The 15,550-nt window shown below is 44.6% G+C and overlaps 1 protein-coding gene across 4 annotated transcripts in view; it reads right to left on the bottom strand.

Annotated features, from left to right (window-relative positions):
- LOC138489471 (zinc finger protein ZFP2-like) overlaps nt 1-15,550 on the bottom strand; it is a 456,038-nt gene that overhangs the window by 173,157 nt on the left and 267,331 nt on the right. Inside the window, exon 2 of one of the 4 annotated variants that reach the window (XM_069617205.1) lies at nt 8,556-8,682. The exons of the other annotated variants lie outside the window; for them this stretch is intronic. Within the exon in view, the coding sequence (XP_069473306.1) occupies nt 8,556-8,682 (127 nt within the window). The remainder of the gene's footprint in view (nt 1-8,555; nt 8,683-15,550) is intronic. 4 annotated transcript variants of the gene reach the window in all.

Genomic DNA, 15,550 nt, shown 5'->3' with positions numbered 1-15,550 from the left:
ATCCATGGCGCTAAGGGACCATGGAGTTAATTACGCCACCGTAATTTACGGTGGCGTAATTAACGCCTTCCCCACTCCCATTATGCCCTATGGGGCAAAATGGGAATGGGGAAGGGAAAATGGGAAAATGGGGATTTACCGCCCCGCCAAGGTTGGAATGGGGCGGTAAGTCCGCCTACCACCATGGCGTAAACATAGTTTACGCCATGGTGGTAAAGTCACGCCCAGGCGGTAATTTACCGCCTGGGTCGTAATGAGGCCCATAGTAATGAAAGTACTATGTTTCAGGGAGACGATGGAGCCTCATTCCGTGCTGTCTATGCGGATACAGAAAATATAGTCCTTGCAGCGCAAGAGGAAGGGGGGGACATGCGGAAACGAATCGGAGCTACAGCGTGCAGATGTTGAAGGTCGAGTCAAAAAAGTTGCAAAGAAAAAAAACAAAAAAAGGTTAGTTACAAACAATTAATAACTTTAAAAAAATGTTTGTGGTGGGGACTATTTTATGTTTTTTTCCAGTCAATTCTACTACACTCCATCTTGTGTTTAAACTGAACATCCCTTTTCCAATCTCTCCTCCAGTTACCCGTGGGCGTCAGAACTATACACACACAGATAGTGAAGCGAATGAGAGATGTGGCTTGCCAGACCATGTACACTATGGAGGAACTATTAATTGAGGCGAGGCGTGTTCAGGCTCGAGATGTTCATGTCCAATGGCCAGAACATGAATTAACTGTGTTTGGAGACTACAGCAAAGTTGCATTGGACCATAGCTACAGTGCGACCGGACCACCACAAGAAGATGTTATTGAATGTATTGAAGATAGCTCTTAAGTAGTTGCAGATCAATTTACACAATCTACACCCGCCAAAAAAATGCCACCAAAAAACATGTCGGCATTGTTGTGTTCTCCCATCAATGTTGAATTAGCAGATGTTGAAATGAGAGAGAATGAACCAGCCGCAGCATCCATAGACGCAACAATACTTAATAGCAGCGATATTACTTTCCAATGTGTTGAAATCTCCACAACGTCAAAGGCCGAAATAACGTTGACGCAGGATGACAGTCTAATGAAAGAGAGCAAATACAATGTATTCGACAGTTGTTTGATGGAAATTATAAGTATGCTGAAATGTGTGCGTTCCATTAGAGGGAATGTATGTGGGAAGCCATTGATTAATGTGACTCGTCAAATAAAAGGCAGTAACATCAAAATAAATGCCGCCTGTAGATTAAATCATAGGTTCTCATGGTCTGCACAACCAATGCTGGGGAAAATGCCAGCAGGCAATCTACTGTGTGCAGCTGCATCACTTTTTAGTGGCTCCAGTTTTAGAAAGTTAGAGGCTTTCTTTCAGTTTGTGGGACACCATTTCATTTCTAAAGCGCTGTACTACACATACCAACGTGATTATCTGTTTCCGGCCATTAGTGATGCTTGGAAAATTGAACAATTGTCTCTAGCAAGTACATTCGAAGGCAAACGATTCAGGCTAGGCGGCGATGGACAGTGCGATAGCCCTGGATTTTCTGCCAAGTACTGCACCTACCACTTTCAGGACATGGATAGTAAGAAAATTGTGAGTTCGGAGGTCATGCAGGTACATCCTCAGTGGCCATGGAGAAACTAGGATTTATAAAATCAGTGGAACATCTACAATCAAGGGGGATGCACATCGACCTCATAGCCACGGATAGACACGTTACAATTGCCAAGACAATGAGAGAGCAGTTCCCACATATTAAACATCAATTTGACGTATGGCATCTTGCTAAATCAATCAATAAGAAAATCTCGGCTGTAGGAAAAAAAAAAAAGGTTTTGAAAGTATTTTGCAGTGGTCACATTCTATCACCAACCATCTTTGGTGGAGCTCAAAAACTTGTGAGGGGTCAGTGGAAATACTACTTGAAAAATGGCGGTCACTGATGCACCACTGTACCAACGTTCACCGCTGGACAGCAAAAGAACATTTCCACCAATGTGAACATGGCCCTTTGTCCCCAGAGGAGGCACGGAAGAAGAAGTGGTTGATTCCATCTTCACCGACACACAAAGCCATTGAGAAGATAGTTTTCGACAAAACTCTATCAAGAGATTTGAGAGGACTGACAGAATTCTGTCACACAGGAGATTAGCAGGTGTTAAAATCCATGGCGCTAAGGGACCTTGTTGTTAATTACCCCACCGTAATTTACGGTGGCGTAATTAACGCCTTCCCCACTCCCATTATGCCCTATGGGGCAAAAATGGGAATGGGGAAGGGTAAATGGGTTAATGGGGACTTACCGCCCCACTCACCTCGGAATGGGGCGGTAAGTCCGCCAACCACCATGGCGTAAACGTAGTTTACGCCATGGTGGTAAAGGTACGACCCAGGCGGTAACTTACCGCCTGGGTCGTAATGAGGCCCAATGTCAGGCTCAGGGGCGGGGGAATTGATTCAGTGCCGCAAAAGCAGGTCAGCCAGGGCGATCGGGGAAAAGATAGGATTATCAGAAAATGGCAGCTCCCTGGTGCTTGTTTTCGTGTGCGTTTAATGGACGAAAACTCGGGTATGGTCCATAGGAAAGTTTTCTAAAATCGAGCCACTTAGGCTTAAAAAAACATGGCCGACCCGTTGGGACAATAAAAACATTTTACTAGACCATGCCTTTAAGACTTGCTCTCCAATCTTCACTCTTATCTCCCTTCTGTCTTCATTCTCCTCAATCTATCCTCTGCTTTTGACACAGTCAACCATGCCAAACTGCTCAATCACCTCAGCAACAACCTTGGTATTACTGATCAGGCCCTGTCCTGGTTGACCTCCTTTCTCAGTGACCGACCCTCTTGAGTCCACCTGGGGTCTTTCTTCTGTTGTATATGTCTCTCTACTTGTGGTGTTCCCCATGGGTCTACCATTTCTCCCTGGCTCTTCAACCACTACCTGGCACCTCTTGCCCACCGCATCGCTACTTTCTGCTCCAATTTTCAATGTTATGCGGATGACACTCAGCTCTCTTTCAGGCTCCCCTCTGCTTCTTCTCTCATACCAGACTGTCTGGCCACAATTCAGGAATGCTTTGCCGCCAATGAACTCTGTCTTAAAGCCAGTAAGACCAAGATCCTCCTCATTGGGACACCTGCTCCCTCCTTTCCTCTCTCTGGATGCCCACTCTGGGACCTCTTCCTGTTCCTTCTATTCTATTACACCCTCTCCTTCTCTCCTCACATCTCTGACATCTCTAAGAAGGCAACTGTCAGCTGCACCTCCTCAGAGGTATTCTTCCTTTTCTCACGTTCCCCCAGAAGCTCACTGTCTCCAGAGCTCTAATCCCCTCTAGGCTGGACTATTTCAACAGCCTCTTTCTAAATCTTCCTGCCTCTACTATTCGACCTTTACAACTAATCCAGAACAGGACTGCGAGACTTGTCCTTGGCCTTGTCCTTCTCCTCAATCCCAGGGATCGTACCGCTCCAGCTCTGAAATCTCTTCACTGGCTCCCTGTGGCTGCAAGGATCAACATCAAGACCCTCTGCATTGTCCGCAAATCTTTCTGGGGCCTGGGATCGCTTTACCTTCTCTTCCACAACATCTTCCTTCTCGAGCTCTCCGTCATCCACCTCCAACTCTCTGAGGGTCAGACGCTTCTCCACTCAGAGAGTTGGGGTGATCTATTTCCTCGGCTGGGGCCTCCATGTGGAACAGCCTCCCTGCCTCACTCAAACTTGAGTAGAACCACCTCCAGTTCCGGAAGCAACTCAAGACCTTCCTTTTCACTTCTGCATTCTCTCTTCCACTCCACTGCTGGTGCACCCGACTGCTCTGTGCACTGGTCACCTGGTCCCCCTTTGTATTTGGCCCCAGGCTCCTGCATGTCCAGTTGCCCTTGCACTGCCTCCAGGCTCCCCAGCACTTAACTGTATCTGCAACCCTACAGTCCCTTCTTTCTGCATTTATGAGCCACCCGCTGACCACACTTGTGAGTTAACTGCACTTCCCCCTTCCCCTCCCCCCTGGCACTTCTCCCCTTCCTTCTTCTCTGCACTTGCGCGATCTGAATGACACAAGGCCTAGTAAGATCTTTATCTTGTCCTCCCATTGTTCGCACCCCCTCCCATCCGCCTTGTCTTGTCGCGCCTAGAAACACTTGTGTACAGGCACATTATATATGCCACATCATATCATACTCTACCTGTCTATTGTGCCTCCTGTAATTTGTGGGTTTGTTCTCTGCCCGTGTTTGGTTCTGCCCGATCCCTTTTTACCTCCAGTACTCTTGGCGTTGCTTCATCATCCTGCCTCCTTGGAAGACTTCCACCCTGCCTTAGTTTAGCCTCATCACACGCTTCGCAGCACAGCTACAGCATCAAGGGGTTTTCCTTCTCTTTGCTAGTTTTATCTGTGTCAATCAAGACAACCCTGGCATCGGGAGAGGAGAGGTCTTATTTACACCACAGAAGAACTGGCAAGAAAGACCGGGGTAAGCAAAAGCCTAAAAGCTATTGAGCCGCAGGTATTTTACCGTGTCCGCCTTGGTGGATGGCAGAATTACTGCCCTACTCCAAGGTGAGCGGGGCGGTAATTCCCCATTCACCAAGGCACTTCCCCATTCCCATTTTTTCCCCCATAGGGCTCAATGGGAATGGGGAAGGAGCTAATTATGGTACCGCAAATTGCGGTACCGTAATTAGCACCAAGGTCCCTTTGCCCGTTCCGCAAACGGATCTCGTATTAAGGCGGTAAGGGTTTACCAGTACCGGTGCCCTTACCGGTACCGGTAAACCCTTACCGCATTCCGTGTAATGAGGCCCATTATGTTTTATGGAAACCTTGTTTATCTGAAATAAACTGAACCTGAGAAATGCAAAAAAGCTTCCTGTAGGAAGGACAGTGCTAGAAAATAGACCCCTGATCCATGTGGTAAGCATGGTACTGGAAAGTAGAACTCAGATCCATGTGGTGAGCATGGTACTAGAAAATAGAGCTCAGGACCATATGGTAAGCATGGAAGTCAGGTCGATGTCGTGAGCATGGTACTGAAAAATAGAGCCCAGGACCATGTGGTAAGCATGATACTGGAAAATAGAAGTCAGATCCACGTGGTGAGCATGGTACTGGGGAATAGAAATTAGATCCATGCAATACTCATTGTACTGTTAAATAGAACTCAGGTTCATGTGGTAAGCATGGTACGGTAAAATAGAACTCAGATCCATGTGGGAAGCATGGTACTGGAAAATAGAAGTCAGTGTTACGCTCACCTGGCTCCCACAGAGGTGTCAATCTGAACTGGACAGCAGCGGTCTCCACCAATGTGAGGCGTAGAGCCGTGATGACGGACTGTACTGGCCCACCTAGCTTCGTTTGCTTGGCCCGTAGGAATATTCTTCTGCAAATGGAAAAAGGGAATTAACCACCCGTGGAGTTGAGCGTAAATTCCCCACACCCCATTGTTCTCCCCACAGATCACCTTTGATGTCCCCTCTATAGTCTCGCCTGATGGTTTGAAAAGATGAGCTCTCCATCCTGCATTAAGCGCAGGGGCGCGTTGATAACAGTTGCTTCACTGGCTCGAAGGAATTGGTGAGTTCCAGAACAATATTGACTTAAAAAAATATGTCGTTCGTAAGAGTTCACATGTCTGACTTTCACTCTTGTCCGATTCCTTGCAGTTTGCAGTTTGACCCCAGCGAAGAGTTCCTCGTGGTAGCTGACGAAGTTCAGGTAAGGATTTGGCTTATCCTACACAGTTCAATAAAATAAGGCCAGAATGTAAGTATGTGGGGGTAGTTACTATTGCCTCTGTTTATTTCCTTGGCTCACCTTTGTTGTTCTTGTGTTCCCCTTAGGTGCCAGAATGCGGCGGGAACGTGCAGAAGGATGTGGTGGATCGTGAGGATGCTGCGAAGGCCGGTGAGTTCAGCGCGGCGCTGCAGCAGGCGAGGCGGCACGCATAAATGCTTCTTTCTTCCAGCTCGAAGGTGCGGTGGATCCGGAATTCAGGTAAGGATCGAAGGTTTGCTCTTATTCTAACCTTTCTCCTTCTGTTCCTCCCTTTTTCTAGGAGCTGCAGACTCGAGGCAGGTGTGGCAGAAGACTGGATGCAGGCTTGCAGACACGGTGAGCGTTACGCTGCTGGATGCAGAATAACGCGAAGCGTGTGCTGCTCATCGGGCGTGGTTTAAATAGCCTCCAAATTAGTCCCAGGTAAGTATTCTTCCCCAGCCCCACCCGAATAAAAAATAGTCCCTAGGTAAAATAGTCCCTTCCAAGCCTCATTTGGCTTGGAGTTCTGCAGCATGGTCTGCACCAGGTAAGCTTGCAGCATGGTCTGCAACAGGTTCTACTCTATGAGCCTGGTGACTATGGCGCCAGGACTGACTCTCCATATGAGACTGGCGCCATAAGCGTCAGGACCGCACCCAAACAACCCCTAGCAGGGGCTTTTGGGCTTGCTAAAAATAACTTGATGCCTGCTTCCGGGGTTGCTGGAACTGGTCTGGTTTCCTGGAGGTAAGCATCATGACAGTCCGATCCACTGGGGAATAGAAGTCAGATCCACGTGGTAAGCATGGCACTGGGGAATAGAACTCAGATTCATGTCGTGAGCATGGTAGTGGAAAATAGAGCTCAGGTCTTTGTGGTAAGTATGGTACTGGAAAATAGAGCTCAGGACCATGTGGTAAGCATGGTACTGGAAAATAGAGCTCAGGACCATGTGGTAAGCATGGTACTGGAAAATAGAACTCAGATCCATGTGGTATGCATAGTAATGGAAAATAGAAGTCAGAGCCTTGTGGTGCGCATGGTACTGGAAAATAGAACTCAGGACCATGTGGTACACATGGTAGTGGAAAATAGAAGGCAGATCCATGTGGTGAGCATGGTACTGGAAAATAGAAGTCAGATCCATGTGGTAAGCATGGTACTGGAAAACAGAAGTCAGATCTAGGTGGTAAGCATGGTACTGGAAAATAGAACTCAGATCCACGCGGTAGGCATGGTACTGGAAAATAGAACTCACATCCACGTGGTAAGCATGGTACTGGAAAATAGAATTCAGGTCCGTGTGGTACGCATGGTAGTGGAAAATAGAGCTCAGGTCTTTGTGGTAAGTATGGTACTGGAAAATAGAGCTCAGGACCATGTGGTAAGCATGGTACTGGAAAATAGAAGTCACATCCATGTGGTAAGCATGATGCTGGAAAATAGAAGTCACATCCATGTGGTAGGCATGGTACTGGAAAGTAGAACTCAGATCCATGTGGTGAGCATGGAACTGGAAAATAGAAGTCAGCTCCATGTTGTGAGCATGGTACTGGAAAATAGAGCTCAGGACCATGTGGTAAGCATGGTACTGGAAAATAGAAGTCAGGTCGATGTGGTGAGCATGGTACTGAAAAATAGAGCCCAGGACCATGTGGTAAGCATGGTAATGGAAAACAGAACTCAGATCCATGTGGTAAGCATGGCACTGGGGAATAGAATTTAGATCCATGTGGTACTCATTGTACTGTTAAATAGAACTCAGGTTCATGTGGTAAGCATGGTACGGTAAAATAGAAGTCAGATCTATGTGGTAAGCATGGTAGTGGAAAATAGAACTCAGATCCACGCAGTAGGCATGGTACTGGAAAACAGAACTCACATCCACGTGGTAAGCATGGTACTGGAAAATAGAACTCAGGTCCATGTGTTACGCATGGTAGTGGAAAATAGAGCTCAGGTCTTTGTGGTAAGTATGGTAGTGGAAAATAGAAGTCAGATCCATGTGGTGAGCATGGTACTGGAAAATAGAAGTCAGATCCATGTCGTAAGCATGGTACTGGAAAATAGAAGTCAGATCTATGTGGTAAGCACGGTACTGGAAAATAAAACTCAGATCCACGCGGTAGGCATGGTACTGGAAAATAGAACTCAGATCCACGTGGTAAGCATGGCACTGGAAAATAGAACTCAGATCCATGTCGTAAGCATGGTAGTGGAAAATAGAACTCATGTCTGTGTGGTAAGTATGGTACTGGAAAATAGAGCTCAGGGCCATGTGGTAAGCATGGTACTGGAAAATAGAGCTCAGGACCATGTGGTACGCATGGTAGTGGAAAATGAGACACTCTTCCCACAGCAGAAGGAGTGAATTATTTCTGCCTGTACAAGATTTGCTCATTTTAACAAAAAAAACCTCATTTGTGAAGAATTGTTGCATCATTGCTTCGAAGGTACTGGTGTGAAATGCACCAATGCTTGTGCATTCACTACCCGCCTACTGGCGATATACCTTCTGCTTTTTTAGCAGCTTTATCACATTTTATTAAACATCAACCACAGTATTGCATTTAACTCAATTAGCATATACTTAACAGTAAGCCACTGTTTACTTATGGACAAGATATCAATCAGACTTTGCACAGCAACAAGGAAATCATTCAGGAGGACTAGACAATCCTATACTGATGTTCAAGCACAGAGCCGGAGAGCATCCTTAGGAGAGTCTGAAATAAGAAGGCAGCCCTTTCATAGACTCTAAAGCCACCTGTTAAAGATCAGGAGTGTAACTTTACCCAGAGAGAGCAGGGCTTGGTGAATTTCCTTCATGACTTTCCTGTAGAGTTCCTTCTGCCACTCCTTCAACTTCTTCCACTCCTCTTCAGCGAAACAGGCAGGAGTGTCATGGAAGGTGACCTGCGCCTGGAGCAGAACATGTGACAACAATTATTTACTATACAGTATTCAATGAATGTCGGTTACTTTCAAATGGTTGTACGCGTTTTTAACGAGGTCACTTTCCTTGTTTGTACATTACTCATGTACTTTCCCTGTGGTAGTTTTAAATCGATTTTGTTTTTGTAATAGGGTGTTTCCCACCCCCAACCTCCCCATCTACCCCACCCACCACCCCCTCACAGTGCCACCCACGTTCCTGTCAACCCACAAACTATATATATATATATATATATATATATATATATATATATATATATATATATATATATATTTATTTATTTATTTTACATTGACAAACGACCAAGTAATGTGCAAACAAGGAAAGTGACGTCATTAAAAACACAGCATACATGTCATATAAACATGCCCTGTCCTTCAGTGCCTTCCCTCACCAAATCCTTTTAGCATCATGTTTTCACAATAGCAACCATGCATCATCATTTGCAACGTCTGACTGAATAAACTGAGCTTTGTTAAAGGCAAACCTCACAAGACAGCAATGGAGGGCCACAGAGGCAACTCCAGCAATGCACGGTGTAAGGGATCAGAGTAAGACTCGGACACAGTAGCATCTTAGGTTTTGGTTATGAACTTTTATGGTCAAAATAATAAGAGTGGTTGGGAAATCCTAGCTATCCTTACCTATAGGAGGGGCTTCCCTAACTCAACAAAATGAAAGAAAATCTGTGTCCGGATGTTAAACAAAGAGTCCTCCGTCCTGCGTCCAAAACCCTAAGCGGGCCCTTACATTCTAATCTAAATTCCAGGTGAAAATGGAGATTTCTTTGAGCTATAAACATATAGCTTATTCTTAAAGTTCCAAGCAAAGTTCTAAGGTGCACAAACGGAAACAAAAAAAGTTCCACCAAGAAAGCGGCTTCACTTCCCCTAGAATTCTTCTGCAAAAAGCAGGCGTTAAATCCCCCAACCCGCAAAGGGACCTCGTAGTAAGGCGGTAGGGATTTACCGGTACCGGTATTTTACCGGTACCGGTAAATCCCTAACGCCATCCGTGTAATGAGGCCCTATGTCTGTTTGTATTGTTTTACACAAGTTCGATTCATATATCGTGTCTAGGTCCCTTACTTTTTACTTTTCTGTACTTTAGAACTCTCAAGTGGAAGGACATTTTAACGCTGACACCATGCTGCGTTTCCTTTATACTATGGGTGTACCAAATAGTGCATTAAAGTACTCGGCTGAACACCAAATAGTTGCACAAGTATTCGACCGGAGCTGAATACGGAGTCGAATAGTTGCCTTTTTAATAAATAAAGTTATGTAGAAAAGCAAAACTCTGTAAATTAAAAACACTTTAAAACATTTATATCCACTCTACTGCATTTCTTTTCTTTGCCGTCTACAGAAGATGTTTGTGTGAACCATGAAAGGAATCCAATTATGAGAAAGTAAACTGTTCAATAACAGCAAAGCTTGCATTTTTGGGCATTCATATGTGTCACTTGTTGGACAGGACCCAAGTAACTAAAACTATCCAAAAGGATTGTATTCATGCAATCACTGTGAGGGGAGACTGGGATGCGTCTACTTGTACTTTCAAATGTTCCTTTTGGGCCTGGCCATCTTCAGCCTTACAAGGCACTGAAACACACAAGGATTACATCAATTAACCCCCTGCTGTCTGCTGAAGTGCTACTGAATAAAAACCTTTGGGATGCTAAAGCCATGTTTTCTACTTGCAGTACTGAGTAGGGACGAGGCATTTTATAAATGTCTTTTCATTATTAGATAGTATTTATCTTTCTTTTTTGGATGGGGTATGATTTTTTTAATGGTTTTATTTAACAGACAAACAAACGAATCCAAAGACAAGTTTCGCCCTGTCAGTGGACTAGATCCTCCATCACCCTCTTCCGCCTGTTTGCCAGGACTGCTGTCAGGATTTTGCAGTCTTGATTTACCATTGAGAGGGGCCTGTATGATCTGCAACACTGTGGAGGTTTACCTGGTTTAAGGATAGATATCATAGTAGCTTCCCTCAGGCTACTGGGCAACACTCTCAGCTCATCTGCCTCAGTAAAGACGCCCAGCAATCTGGGTGCTTGTATTGCCACATATGCTTTGTAAAACTCTCTGGGAGTCCGTCTGGTCTCGGGGTCTTGGAAGTCAGAAGATCTCTCATCACTTCACGTATTTCATCTAGTGTCAATGGAGCATCCAGCGTGTCTACCTGGTCATCCCCTAATTTTGGCAGGGCGATTTGGTGCAGTGCTTCGTCAGTGTTTCTGTCCCTCTCAGCTACTTTGTCAGTGTCTAGGGATATATAGAATTCAGAAAACACCTCATTAATCCCATCCTGGGTCCTAACTATGTTCCTCTGTGCATGTGCAATGGCGTTGATCCCATCTCGTGGTTCTTCACGCCTACATAGCCACACCAACAGTCGCCCAGATTTGTCCCCCTCTGCATGTAGGTTTTGAGTATGTTTTGCAAAGTGAATGTGCCCCAGCCTTTCCATTCTCCCATACATATTTGCCTCAGTTCCACCAGTTTCTTTGTTTCCCCAAGTGCTCCTTCCTCAGCACTTTCCACTCCCGCTATCTTGTTTTCAATGTCTTCCACGGCTCTCAGTATTTCTGTCATGAGGCCTCCCATTTTCCCTATCGCTGTTCCTAGCATGACCACTTTAAACACGCCCCATATCGGGCCCATCTTCGCTACGCTATCTGTATTAATCTTGAAGTACTCCTCTATCTGGTTCCTTAAGTAGTCATTAAACAACTTGTTTGGATGTGGGTATGCTTGTGGTGTTTTGGGGCACGGTAAAAGATACCAGACACAAATATATTGGGATTGCGGGCTGAGTCCTTGATGGTCCCCAGCTGACCCTACAGGGAAGGGATAGTGCTGATTTTCAGATCTTTAATAAGAATGTGCATGTTTATTTTACTTATTTGTTTCACTTGTACATCCATTTGGTCCAATGTTTCTGAATTGTAAAGTTGTATCTCCTTGTCTTCATTAAACACATATCCCTCTATATTGTTGGAAGGAATATTTCTGCTGCCACAAACGAGTTATTTTGGTACAGAAATACAGGCAACTTCTCAAGCAACCTCTGTCACATTTACTCAAGTCACAGGGACACACAGTGGCAACAAGGGAAAGTTGGAGGGCAGGAATTGTAACCTATGTTTTGATATTACAAGCACATCTCTACCACAGGCACGCTTCCCACTGAGCCATCTTACTTGCCTTATAACCTTGGCCGGCAGGCTGAATACAGTTCTTTGCTGCAGCCGCACGGCCCCCTGAACTATTTTACTCAGGATTTGGAACTTACCGGGATCTTGCAACAACGACATTAAACCACTAATTATATTATTTGAATTGGGAATTGGTGGGATTGGAACCTGTAATCTTCAGATTGTTCACACATGTCACCGGCAAATCAATAAGCACCTAAAAAAAATACAATTCTCCAATAGTGACTTCATAAACTATTGTTCTAGCTCAAAGGTTTTCAACTACAAAATGAGGGGAGATCACAGATACACTCAAAATATTGAGAGTTTTGCATCAGCTCACCCCTCCCCAGCAATCCACCAGATGAAATGATGTCTGTCTAGCACATGAAGGGCAGCGACTTTCATTAGACTTTAAAACCTCAGCTCTGCCTATACTCAGTCAAAAAAGGCACAGCGGCATTTGTTTAGTGATCATTTTAAAGGATAAATGGGACATTCCTGAATGATTCCAGGCACACAGCCAACGCATCACTTTATGTATTTTGTAGGGGAAACCATTTGGCTTTGAGTGATCATTAAGTATTGACCGAAGCCAAATATCTCATTTTCAGCTGGAATTCGTCCGAGTAGTTAATCAAAGTGTATTTGGTTAGACCCCTAGTTAACTCTCTCTACGCAGATGAAAACATGGTTTGTCAAATCAGAAATAAATGTAACATGTTCCTCTTACATTTATAAATCAATGCTCTGATGGCTAAGCACTAGCAGCCGTCCACCAAAGGAAACTATTTTGTTTCTTGAAGAACATCATTTCCCTTATGTTATTGGGGGGCAGTTCTTTTAAAGATGAGGTGCCGACTTGGCACAGCACCCTCCTGTTGGTCCTGATGAAAGCATTAGATTAATAAATTGCAGAAACGTCATTTGTTAGTTGTCATGTCGACCCTACCAAGACCAAACAATGTGTTACTGTAACAACTGAAATCATTTTTTTGTCCACAGATTTTTTTATCCAATGAATGTATGAACCTGTGATTTTCCACAATTATCTTAAGTGATCTGGTGGTTTCATGATTCATTAAGTTTGAATTTGTACGATTAATGTATCCTTCGTCTTTTTCATTCATTTGTGGTCTTTCCAACAAATACCTCTATGTATTTTTTAAAAAAATATTCTTTTCAATTTATGTATTTGTTCCAGTATCTGACTTTTACCTTTGTTTAAAGTGGTTACTCCTGGTAGGAGAGTACTTTCATGTTTGTATACATATCTGCACCTGTCTAGGAAACTGTTCAATTAATCCTATTTCTCGATACAATTACTATCTGATATATTGTGTTTGCGTAACTTTCCTGGCTTACACTCTCATGCCCCTTCTTGATTGTTCAGTCTTATTACTATGTGGTAGACATGTCTTAGTCCTGTGATGAAGTGTGCTGCAGCACGCAGCTTTCAGAGGGTCTAAAGTGTTATTGGGGGCTCCTGCGAGTAGAGTGTTGGCACTATCCAGGTGGGAGAAGACCAGGACTTCAACTACTGTTCTCAAACTCTGGGCAGGAACGAAGAGCTTGACTTTGCAGAGGAGTGCAAGCTTGTACTATGCTGCTGGGGACTTCTGGGTGAAGAGGGTTTTGAATGAAGGGTCAGAGTTGATAGTTAAGTTATAGTTTTTGGCACTGGGTAAGAGTTGGCGTGAATCCACCAAGCTCAATGTTAGCTAGCCAGGTCTGGGTGTGGGTATGCTTGGTGAGTTTCTTAGCAGAACAAATATAGTCTTTGTAAGGCCGAGCTTCAGGTAGATGCTTGACATGCAGGCTTGGATGAGGGACAGACACTGCTGGAGTTAATGGATGTCATTGATGCAATTGCTCTTTAGGTAAAGCTGTGTGCCATCTGCATATTAATGAATCTTTCATAACATGCTGAATACCGGAGACCAATCTCTAAGCACAGGATCGGGATTTAAACCTGTGTTGTCTTGCTTCCAAGACATTAAGGTGCCCCTGCCTGTAGCTATCCTCTTGACACGTATTGGTGCAATTTGATATCAGAGGATGGTGGCAGTCTGAGATTTGGCTGCGTGATCCTTTTGTGCAACTGGATGGCGACCATTTTCTCATTCACTCTGCCAAGGAAGGGTGAATGCATGAGTCGATAGTCGGACAGGTCATCTGGGCGAAATGAGGGTTTCCTCAGCAGAGGGAGGAGTTGTCCCATTTTCAGAGCATCTGGGAAGGTGCTGCAAGGAGCCAGGAATGACACGTGGACACAGTGAGCTCACAATTTTGCTATAAAACTTTATTCAAAATAAAAAGGGAGTTGGAAAAGGCCGGACTGTCTCTATTTTAGGATGGGTTTCCCTACCTCAACCAAAACTAAATGTCTGTCCAGTGTCACGATGTCCAAAGTAAAATGTCCTGTGTCCGAAATCCTATCCTCACCCTCATATTCAACAAAACAACTCGAATATGTGAAGGGTAATTTCTTTGGCCTAGTAAGTGCCCAAACGTTCCAAGTTCAAAAGAAATGTATAAATCCAAAACAACATTTCCCAATGGATAAAGGTCCCAGTCCCAGGGGAGAACTCCTTTCCCTGTGTTTCTCTTCAAGACGCTTCAGATTCCTAAGGAAATGAATCTTCGTTAGGGCTCTTTGTTCATCAAAATACTTGTATACAGAAAGCAACTTGGATGTAAGTTCTAACCTTGTAGGATATCTGAGGTAATCGCCAGCCAGGTTTTTTAACACTTTGTTTAACTTTGCTTTCAGACTTGACTTTGGCCTGGTGTATTCCCCTGCCAGGACGTCTTTATGTGATTTACTTTGTGACTTGCGAACTTGTCTCTGCTCGGTATACTTTCCTGCCAGGGCTTTTCATGTGATTTACTCCACACACTTGCAGACTTGCTTTTGCCTGGTTTACTCTCCTGCCAGGGCTTTTCATGTGATTTACTCCACACACTTGCAGACTTGCTTTTGCCTGGTTTACTCTCCTGCCAGGGCTTTTCATGTGATTTACTCCACACACTTGCAGACTTGCTTTTGCCTGGTTTACTCTCCTGCCAGGGCTTTTCATGTGATTTACTCCACACACTTGCAGACTTGCTTTTGCCTGGTTTACTCTCCTGCCAGGGCTTTTCATGTGATTTACTCCACACACTTGCAGACTTGCTTTTGCCTGGTTTACTCTCCTGCCAGGGCTTTTCATCTTATTTAATTTATACAAATGCAAACTTGCTTTATACAAATTGAAAACTTGCTTTCACCTGGTTTACTCTCTTGCCGGGGCTTTTCATTCGATTTTCTTTATACATTGCAAAACTTGCTTTTCTCTCACATTCATCTGTAAACCCCTTTTGTGTAACATTGGATTTCATATTCCTTCTCATTCACTTCATACGCTTTTGCCTTTCTTTGGCAGCATTGCCAAAGCGCCCCGGTATCCCATTCTCTTTCTCAACGATTCACCGGTTTCTTTTTGGACTCTGATGTCCAGCCTCCAGCTCGCAGGCTCTCCGGATTCAACTAACAGTTTCCACGTCCTTCGCAGCTCCTGCTTTCCCCTGGGCTCTCGCACTGGGTTTGGGTGGCAGTGAGGCAATTTTCAAGTTAAGGTGGCTGC

The sequence above is a fragment of the Ambystoma mexicanum genome, chromosome 9, assembly GCF_040938575.1.
Source record: "Ambystoma mexicanum isolate Mex_15411 chromosome 9, UKY_AmexF1_1, whole genome shotgun sequence".
NCBI lineage: Eukaryota > Metazoa > Chordata > Amphibia > Caudata > Ambystomatidae > Ambystoma > Ambystoma mexicanum.
The sequence above is the reverse complement of the archived record's forward strand: the minus strand, read 5'-3'. Positions and strand labels throughout refer to the sequence as shown.